This window comes from Zonotrichia albicollis, chromosome 2 (assembly GCF_047830755.1).
Source record: "Zonotrichia albicollis isolate bZonAlb1 chromosome 2, bZonAlb1.hap1, whole genome shotgun sequence".
In the NCBI taxonomy this organism is placed as follows: domain Eukaryota; kingdom Metazoa; phylum Chordata; class Aves; order Passeriformes; family Passerellidae; genus Zonotrichia; species Zonotrichia albicollis.
The window spans coordinates 57,559,798-57,570,809 of NC_133820.1; the positions used below are offsets into that span (position 1 = coordinate 57,559,798).

Consider the following 11,012-nt stretch of genomic DNA (forward strand, 5'->3'; position numbering starts at 1 on the left):
ACTGATCTTCATGCAGACCAATGCTTTAGTCCCAGAGCCACAGGCACAAGTCAATGCACCAGCCTCTGGAGTACACACAGCTACTGCATTTGCACACTGTGTTAATGATGCTGCAACACATTTTTTTAAATTCTGCACACTGCCCCTGCCCTCCTTCACACACTGTTGGAGCAAAAACCTATGCAGCCGGGATATTTACTTGTGATGTCAAAGAGTAAAATTCAAGGTCCTTCCAAAGCAGCCTGAAGAAGGGATAGAACATGCCTCAGTCACTTCCTTGTGTCTTAAAAACTGTCAAATTATGCATTTCCAAAAAACTTGAAATACAAAAAGTTGAGGAACATACCACTCACTCCAATGCAATACCACATGGCTTTTCTGCAGCTCTTCAAATGAGCAGATTTCAAAATACATTTGTGAAGGATGCTGGTTTTATTATTTTCCATCATTACAACAGGATTCCAGTCTAAGTTGACAGTAATGAAGAGGGGCTGCCTCTCCAGAACTCCAAGGCTGTGGTGCTTGGAGATCTTCCATTCCTTGCAGCCATGTTAACTCCTCTCCACTCCCAGACACACATTATTATCCTGTGCTAGCTTTGGCAACTGGCAAGTCCTTCTGACAGCCAGTCCAGCTCACTAACCCAGCAGATCATCAATCCAGCAAAAAGACAAGTAATGTTTTTTCTCTGCCACTCAGTGTTAGGCTGGTTTAAGCTCCTGTGAAAATATAGCCTATGTCACACTTAGAAGCCTGGGACTGCAGATGTTCTTCATCTTAGCCAAGTTTTGAAATCCCAGAGCCCGCCATCATAAACTGTAAAATTCCATGGCAAGACACCTTTCTGCACTTTGCTGATTTCACAGCCACAGATTAATTATACAAAGCCTTCAAGAGACCCTGGCACAAGGCATATTTCCAACACTACCACAGCTGTGCCTCTAGCATTTTGCACAGCTGCACATAAAACAGCAGGCCTGAATGACAACAGAGTGAAATTCAGAATTTCAGCACAAATCATGATATACCTTTAGCCTTTCTTCATATTCACTTTTGTAGTTCTATAAATTTTGAATTTGGTAGGCACCACTGAACCAACTTATCTGACTTACAAAGTAACAAAAGCAAAACCCATTATTCACTTGCTCCTACATTAACTTAAATAACTTTTAAATGTATTTTCTACTAAAAAAAAAAAACAGTTTTGATTTGAAAAGAAAGAGAATTATATATGCTACTTCCTAAGTGGTTTAACAACATAATTTGACCAAATTTCTTCAAGGAGCATAGGCAAGCTTTCTCATCTCAGTCAAGATAGTAGAATTGTCTCTAATGCAACACAGTGAAAATTACTTTTAATTAAAAGACACTTTTCTCTCTGAATTCACTACCCAATCTAGCTCACTGCACAACCACTCAGGTGGGTGTACTATTATCCTACGTTTTGGCAGAGCCAAAGACAGCACTGTACAGCAGCCACTCATTATGTCTCTGAAGCAGGAAAGTTTGGGGTTTTCCTTTTTTGGAAAATGGGAAAGGGGAAGAAGAGGGACTATTTAAAGTATATCCTCTTGTCAGTTTTCCTTCATTCCCTAAAATCCCTATTTTAACAACTACTCCCTGTTCAACAAGATGTTTTGGACTTCAAAGTCCAAAGGACCAATACCTCCTAAGCTCAGATCTGACACTTCCCCTTGTATGCCACATCTCCCAGCACATATGTGGGTTTATGCCACTCATACACCCCACTACACATCAAAATTGCAGAGATCCTATGTACACCTAATTCAGACAGACTTTTTAGAATCAAAACACTGTGAGAAACTGATGAAAAGGAGTATTTTACTTATCTGCTTGTGACAGGATCAGCTCAACTTAATAATCAGGAGGATTTCTGCCACCTCTCCATAGGGAAAGCTGTTAATTAACTAATGAACACAGATTAGCATAACAACGATAAGACTCTTAGGAAGCAGGTTAAAGGGAAAACAGCAGTAGGTAGTGCCTGAAGAAGAATAATCCAGATGGAGTTATGGCCTAATGAAGCTCCCCAGCAGATGAATGTAGATGCAAGCACACAGTATTTACATTGATTACTCAGAACAAAACATAGAAATATGCCAATGCAATGGTGACATGTCAAATGGGTGTGAAACATATTGATTCAAAAAGACTGTGAAACAGTCAGGGGAAATAAACTCTAAGCACGCATAATCCTATTTCACTAGATTTTAATTTCATCAAACATAATGTTTACTTTTCAAAGATATCAGAATTTCTATCAGTTCTCACTTCTCTAATCCCAACTCTTCACTTTAGTACAGATAAACTTCATGCACATTTGGTCTTGGCTCCCAGTTAAGAGTTTCACTAGCACAGTGCACACAGCATGCACATTCATCTCCCAGGCTGTAATCTGAACTGTGTGCCTGTAAAATGCACCAACCATACCAACTCTTAAGCAAAAGAAGAAAAATATATACATATATATGATGGACTCTTAAGTTGTTTAGTACTGTTCTGAAAAATTATCTGAACAACTTGGGTATGGTTCTCTGAAAACATCACCTTGCTGCTCTGAAGCAATGAAGAAAAGTACAATGTTAAGTACTATTAGGAAAGGAATACAGAAAAATATCAAAAATTTACAACCATCTAAAATCCTCAAGTACCTACATCACAGAATTCTGGTCAGTTCATTCAAAAACAGTATCATAAATCTAAAAAAATACAGAGGGATGATCTGATGTATGGGGGAACATCCCATATGACAAAATGACAAGACCCTTCAGTTCAGCTAAGAGATGACCGGAGGATGAAATAGGATAGAGAATTATACAAAATCACAATGGATACTGGAGAAGAAAAATCAGAACATGTTATAGTTATTTCCCATAACTTCAGAATGAATAAAATTATGAACCAGCAGGCTTCACTCAAAGAACTATATTGGTTTTTTCTAAAAATATTTGTAAACCTCATTACACTCAGAAAAGCATGTAATATATATGTATAAAGACTAAATAATATATATAAAAACTAGAAGGAAAGAAAAGGCGTTCCAAAAGCAACTGGACCCATTTGTGGGCAAAAAACAATGACAACACCTCAAACTTCTGAAATTGCTAATTCAAATAATGTAAAGTGTCCACTAGTAAAAGAATCATCTTTACCTTTCAGACCTCTCTAAATCAGCAGCTACATGCATCCACCAGAAAAAAAAACCCATCTGAGCAGAAATTTTCCCAATTCTAGCCATAATATAGCACACATCCTGCTTGTTTCATGGGTGACAGCTTGGAGGACTTTGCACATCTTCTCAGCATTGGAATGATTCATTTGTCTGACTTCTTACAACAGGCAACCTGCCATAACAAAAGCAGAGCTACTCCATCTCTCCCTTTCACCCTTACTATGAGCCATGCTTCAGAGTCTGAAAAATTGCCTTACAATGAAGATATATTGCAACAAGAAACTGAACTTCCTTGTGGAATAAGGATTGTCATGGCCTTTGTGGAGAACAGGCTAGCTGGTTATGTCAAGATGTGAGATAATGGAGAATTGGTGAGGCTGATTGAGCGAAACCACAAGCTGGGCCACTTGCTCATCTTGTGCCTGGGCTTGAGCAAGGTTTAACAACTGAATGTTGCCTGGGCTGAAGCAGAGGCCCCAGAGCCCAGTGTTGTCTCAGTAAAGTGCAGAAGAACCTACATCTCTGTGCCAGCCCTCAGCCTCCTTCACTGTGCACAAGCAGCCTTGGTTTAGATCTGTTCCTCTGAGGAGTCAGTGATGGGAATACAGACCTGGTGAAGGTCAGAGGGCCACCAGTGCTGCCTCAGCCCTGTGGAGGAACACACTGAGGTACCACACTTCTGTGCTGTCTTTTCCAGCCACAAGATAGGTAGCTCAGTTTTATGAAGGTAACCAAAGACCCTCATTCACCCCTTGTTTATATATTAAAAGCCACACATACCAATATGAAAATAAGAAAACAGATATTCCCCCACCCTACATCTATGATGGCAGCAACAGGCAGCCAATGATTTTTAACTGCAGCCATTCATCCATTTGTCCAAGAAGTATAAAATCAATATTTGAAATCCTTCACTATGGAAGGACAAGAATACAACCCCATTCTACAGACAAGTCAATGGGTTTGCTCCTCACCCCAAGGCAGGCACAACTCTGTGGTAAGATTTGTTTCTCTAACTGCCTTAGAGCTTACCTGGGAAGACCTGTGCACAGAGCTATGCACTTGTATTTTGTAGGTCTAGTGCAGTTATCAGCAATCTAACAAGAACCTATAATCTGCTGCTTCAATAAAACAGACTATTCATGATTCCACAACTATGAAAGTTCTTATTCAAAGTGACCGGACTTTAGTGCCTAAGTGGTTATAAATGAGAAATTAAGCCTGTCTGTACCCAGCCCCTCTGAGGTCTGAGGACTAGCTAGAAGGCAAGCAGGTTTATTTCCTGACAATTTCATACACTTACCACAACAGGCCTGGTCTCCACAAAAGGCAGGTCAAAAACAGGCAACCATATAAACTGCCAAGTTTGATGGTATAAACAATCTGATCCTACTAACACGCTCCCTTATGCTCTTATTCTGTAAGCTTACTTGAACATCTGAAAGTGAAGTTTCTAGGACCACTGTCAGACCACCCAACTTTAGCCTGAAATCTGCCTTAGAATAGCAGGATAAATCACAAACTAAGTGGTACCCTGAGAAGGTGGTGATGTGAGAATCCACATCACCCCACATACACACCCAACACCCACCCTTTGAAACAGACCACAGTCAAAACAGAACATTTACAAATTTTTAAAGAATGGAATTCTGCAAAATCACAGAATCACAAGGTTGGAAAAGATTTTCAAGATAATCGAGTCCAATCCATGCCCTAACACCTCAACTAAACCATGGCACTGAGTGCCACATCGAATCTTTTTGTAAAACACATCCAGGGATGGTGACTCCTCCACCCTCCCAGCCAGACAATTCCAGTACTTGATCACTCTTTCTGTAAAAATATTTTTCCTAATATCCAACCTATATTTCCCTTGGTGCAGCTTAAACTGTGTCCTCTCATTCTGTCAGTTGCTGCCTTTACCCAAATGTTCTTTGAGCTTTCCAAGAGCCACACCACACAGAATAGCCTAACAAAAACCTCTGAACCTACTTCACTCAACCCCCTGCCCAAAAAGAACTAATTTCAAAGTCAGATCAGGTTGTTCAGTGACTTGTTCAGTCAAGTACTAAATATCTCCAAAGATAGGAGATCCTACAGCCTCCCTACACAGCCTGCTCCACTGCCTTCACCAATCACACTTAATGTGATTTTTTTTTTTGTCTTCTCTCCAGCTGGAATGTTCCCTTCTGAAACTTGTAACCTCTTCTCCTTTCAGTGTGCAGCTCTAAGTGAAGTCTGGCATTTCTAATATCAGGAGAGTCAGAGTTAGCAACTAAATTGTACAGTGGAGGTATATTACACACTTGAGCCAACCTGACAACTCACCACTAGCAGGGGCAGACCAGCTCTGTACGTGTCCAACAATCTAATTTCAGTGCCCCTGTGCTAGCTCTGCAACCTAAATGGCTGCACAGATAGCCAATACATCTTGCTAACCTGACAGAAATCCATTCCCTTGCTTAATTCCTATGTCATCTCAGCAATATTAATATCTTCTGCACAGGGTCACATGGGAGAAAGCAGAGCTGCAGGTAAGAACACAGCACCTCTTTTGAAGGGAGGCGGGGTGAACAAATCATAACCTGTGAATTTACATTTAGGTGTCAGAGAATATCACATGCTAGAAAATTTCAACCTGCTTTAATAAACTCTCAGCAATAACTAAGTGGTGTTAGGCATGTTTCCTACTTCATTCTCTCACATCTGATATGAAATTTACATTTCTTTCCTTAATAATACAACCTATGCCTTCTCTAATTGATGAAGGCAGCTATTAAAAAAGTGCTTAACTAGGACTAATTATATTTGTCATTAATTACCACCTGAGCTAAACAGAACATAATAGATAAGAGATACAGGATCAGGGGACACCATGCCAGTAGGAAACAGGAGGAGCAAATTAAATCAGGTCATACAGATGTTGGTGTATGGTCTTTACCAAGCCAAAGTCACACAGGCCGAACATGGACACCAGCCTGTGGCACTAAGAAACTTCACAGCAAAGCATTCATGGGGATCTTACTTCAGGTGAACACCGTGCACCTTTACTACAAAGTTAATTTTTATACCTCAAATACTTTTACACATATTACAACACCAGCCTGCAAAACCATATTTGGCAGCTAATGATAAGATAAGTTTCATCTTTTATTAAAATTTGTCAATTTAAATTGACAAATTCCAATCCTTTCTCAAATTAAGCCTTTTGAATGTGAGCTACCTAGGACCTGTTGAAAGACATTAGTGGTAACAAGTGAAAAGCATTTACATGAGGCTGTAGAAGAGCTTGGTGAGAGAGAAGATTGAACATTTCCAGTTTTTAAACGTGGTACACCATGGTTTGTAAAGTCCATAAAGATCAGCAGTTTAGGAGATCAGGACATGGGTGTTCTTTATCTGATATTTAAAAACTAATTTTTCAAAGGTAAACTCAACTAACCCAGAACAATGAAAAAAAAAATTATGAAAATACTTCTCAAAGATTTAGAGAGCTCACAGTAATCCATGCTTACCCTCAAGGAAAGTTAATTAAACACATTCAGGTCTTTTTATTAGCATGCCATTATTTTCCTCAAAGCTTAGTACTTCTATTTGAAATCAAGGCAAGCATCAAGTAAACCACCACCACCACTCCCTGCTCTGTATTTTGAAAGGCTGAAAAACCTTTGATGCATCCCTAGCCATATATATTTTGCAAGAATTGCCACTGTCTCAGCTGCGACAGACTGTAACACGAACACCTTGCTGAATCCCCCCACAGCTCCCTGCCATCTATTGTCACAGCTCTGCCCCTTCCCACTGCTTCAGGGGCTCCACTGCAAGGTGGCTGACTCATGACCTCCAACAGTAGCAGCAGGTTCATTACCCTTCACAAGCCCTCAGATTTTTACATAAACACCTTTCTACGTGATCCCAGCAGGTTGCTTGATCAGTTCACCCCTCCTGTCAGCCACACAGAGATAACTTCCCATCTTCATCCCTAAGAGGACCTTTACCAAACAGTGCAGCCCCCTGGCTAAATGAAATTCAGATCATCACTGCCCAGGTGCAGTCCTGAAACACAATCAGGCCCCTCTTTTTGCACAGTTGCTAACAAGACAGAACAGGAGCAGAGCTCATAACTCTTTCAGTCCCTGGGGTCTTACGTCCACCTCTGTGAAGCACCTGCTGAGCTCACTCCTCTCCTGCATCCGTCCTAAGACTCAGTGATTTCTGAGAAGGAACACAGGGCAATAACCCTCAACAGTTCTCACAGTTCTGAGTCCTCACTCTCATGGATAAATTTAGTGAGTATCTCTGTTTCATGCAGCTTCCTTGGTAAGAGCCATCTAACTAGTTCTTCTCAGGTTAGTGTTGTCTATGAAACTTCCAAAATCAGCTGTGGAAAGGAAATAAAAGAAGAAAAAGCTAAATATCACAAGTCAGGTTTCATACAGTCAGAGGCTGTAGGGAAAAAGGATCCTTGTTGAATTTCTACCTAACATCCATGTGCTTGCAGACCCAAGATGTATTCTTACCAGCAAGTTCAGCAACTATTCTTCAACAGAATCACAAACATTTCCATAAGAGGCCTGCACCTTTTCACTGTATTAAAGTTTTTATTTAATTCAACTCCACAGTAAGTTGCTTTTCCCTCTCTGTGCTAGGAGGCTATGCTAGAGAAACAATGCCCACAAGTTATCTTTAGTCTTCAAGCACAGATGCAAGACTTTGGAGATGCCACTGCACATGCCAGTGGTTTGATACTGAAAATACTTAACCATCAGCTTGGTTCCACACCCCTGTTCTGTTACACAGTAATACTTTCTACCAATTTTCCTTACCAAGTCAAACTCTCCAAGTAATTACTGCATTTGTGTTATTTGTAAAACAGAGATACACAGACCTTACCAGAACATCTAACAATCCACACAGACATGTTTTGTAGAGCATGCACAAACTAAAATCAGCTCAAAGCTTGAAGCACATCACTAGTAGCATACTTTGTGAAGTATTCTTCTAAAAGGACTAGTGCTTGCTGCCAAGCTACTTATCTTTACTGTCCTGCTTGGAAACAGTCAGTGTTTTTACTTGCAAGGAGTAACACACATGACTAAAGATGATCACCTCTCACTTTACAGTCGGGCTACTTCAGTGAGACCTTAAAACACAATCGTTCAGGCTCTGGCCATTGGTTACTTATTGATACCAGAAAAACTTTGCTAGTATTCATTTGGTTCTTTTGAAATCCCATTAATAGCCACTCCTTACAAACTTTATTACTGTCAGAACCACTTTTTGGTAAGATAAATTCTGTAGGGAAGGCTTTCAGCTAGACATGTACTAGAAGATCTGCAATAAAGACCTGTAAACCATACCAGCCAACACAGAACTTTTCATTCAAACAAGTCTTTTACAAGCATGCAAACCTAGGATGCTTTAGCACCAGTGGTCACTATCGATACCCAGCTCCATCACATTTCTGATCTTTGCCACATGGGCTTTCTTTTCCACGCAGTTATGAAAACATGATAACACACAGACATCAGGGACAGTTAATTGATTATTAAACAGATCAAGTGCGAAGCACCACTAATGGCTTTGCTTCAACGCGGCAGCACCGTGAGCCTCTGGCTCCTGGGTGCCCCTCCACTTAAAGGAAAACTCTGGAACCGGATCGCGCCACTCCCGAGGCCGCTTCCACGCTGCCCAGGGTGCCTCGCTGTCCCCGCTGGGCAGGGGACGGGCGCGTCCTCCCGCCGCTCCTCCGCCACCGCGGGAGTGCCCCGGGCCCCGGCCCCGGGAGAGGGCAGGGAGAGTTGCTCACTGGCAACGTGGGCGAGGGTCACGGCGGGGGACGGTGGCGGTGCGGGGGCTGGGGACGGGCAGCCGGCCGCGGGGCGGGCAGCGCGGGCAGCCGGCACAGCCTGCCCGGGGCGACGGGAGCGGGCGGCACATGGAGGAGCAGCGCGGCGTGCGCGGCGGGGCCGGCCCCGGCTGCGGAGCCACAGGGACGAGCCGGAGCGGCGGCGGAGGGACAGGAAGGGAGGGAGGGAGCCTGCTCGAGAGGGGAGCGGGACGGGGCGGCGGAGGCGGCGCGCCCCGGCGGGCTGCGCCCCGAGCTCCGCGCCCGAGGGGCGAGGGCAGCGGGAACGGAGGCGGGGAGGGGAGAAGGGTCCGCCGCGGGCGCGCCCTCAGGGGCGAGGCGGCGCTCCGGGCGCGGCGGTGCCGCCGCCCGCCTCACCATGAGCACTTTGGCCGCGTTCTCCAGCTGGGCGATCACCTCGGGGGCGCCCCCCGCCGCCGCGGCCGCCGCCGCCATCATGGTCTCTCTTCAATGACGCGCCATGCGCTGCATTCTGGGGCGAGGCGGCCGCGCGGCCAATCCCGGTCCAGCCCGGCCCCGCCGCGGAAGCGAAGCGGCGGCGCCGCGGCAGCACCGCGAGCGCCGGGCGGGGACCGCGCCCGCCCCGCGCGCCTCCCTCCGCCCGCCCGGCCCCGCCCCTCAGGCCCCGCCCGGCCCTGCCCGGCCCGCAGAACGCGGCGGGACCTCCCGAGCCGCAGGGCGGGGCCGCTGCTCCCCGCCGGGCCCAGGTCGCCGCACCTGCCCGGCCCGCAGTTTGTCAGGGGTGGAAGGGGCCCTGGAGATCACCCGGTTACACCCCCTGCCAAGGCAGGGTCAGCTGGAGCAGGTTGCGCAGGAAGGCGTCCAGGTGGATTTGGAATGTCTCCAGAGAGGGAGGCTCCACAGCCATCCTGGGCAGTCGGGTCCAGTGTTCTGCCACTCTCCGTGAAAGAAGTCCTTCCTCGTGTTGAGGTGGAACTCTTTGTGGTCAAGTGTGGCCATTGCTCCTCGTCCTGCCGCTGGGCACCACTGAAGAGAGCCTGGCACCATCCCCTTGGCACTCTCCCTGGAGACTTCCATGCACTTCTTGTGCTTCCCAAGGAGCTCAGGTGCCAGCGCGGCCGCAGGCGCTGGTTGCTGGCAGTCTCTTGTGCATTACAGTGCTTGCAGATCTGTGGTGGAATGAGAAGCTGAGTTTGTAAAATATAGCTTACGAAGTGGTGGGGAGGGGAGAGAGTGGTCAGCATCTTTACAAATGAACTGGTTTACAGCAGACAAAACAAACCAAAACAAAAAAAAAATTAAAACCCAACAACAACAACAACAAAACCCCAACAATGTTTAAAACTGTTCTAAAATGCACTTTTTTCCCACACAAATCCACCTAGAGCTTCCTTCATGTTATTGGCTGTGAGTCACCAGACAGTGTCAGCTCTAAAAGATGTGCTGAACAGAACACTGTTGCACAGCCACAGGAGCAAAAGGACTCTCACATTATGCCTTCAGTGACATTTCAGTTTGGTTAAAGAGTTGGCCTTTTAAACAAGTCTGATGGTTTCTACTGCAGTTTGCACACTGGAGCAGACTTGGAGCTTTGATACCTTTGGATGAAGCCAAAATGGAAGATCTGCAATTGCCAGGGAGTGTTCAGTGCATAAGCCCAGATCAGAGCACGTCCCTCACAGTGCGGAGCACTGAGCACCATCAGCTGTGCGTTCCCTGAACCCGCTGCACCACTCTGCTCCTAGCAGAGCCAGGTGCTTCCAGCCGCAGTTCTCTCAGCCTTGGGGAGGCATTAGCTGACCTCAAGTGCTGAATTTATGCAAGGTTTGGAATTTATCAGCTAACTGAGCCGGCTGATAGCAGTGTTGAGTGCTTGTGGACTGTTCACATAATCCGAGTGCCAATGGACAATGTTTCCATGCAGATGATACAATGTAATAGCCAAAGTGGAAGAAAGAATTGAGGAAATGAATGACAACAAGAAATCAA

At 45.0% G+C, this 11,012-nt stretch overlaps 1 protein-coding gene across 1 annotated transcript in view; it reads right to left on the minus strand.

Moving 5' to 3' along the window:
- XPO4 (exportin 4) overlaps nt 1-9,592 on the minus strand; it is a 79,668-nt gene extending 70,076 nt beyond the window's left edge. The window contains exon 1 of the mRNA XM_074535233.1: nt 9,420-9,592. Coding sequence (XP_074391334.1) covers nt 9,420-9,500 — 81 coding nt within the window. The 5' untranslated portion in view covers nt 9,501-9,592. The remainder of the gene's footprint in view (nt 1-9,419) is intronic.
- Nucleotides 9,593-11,012: the final 1,420 nt, after the last annotated feature.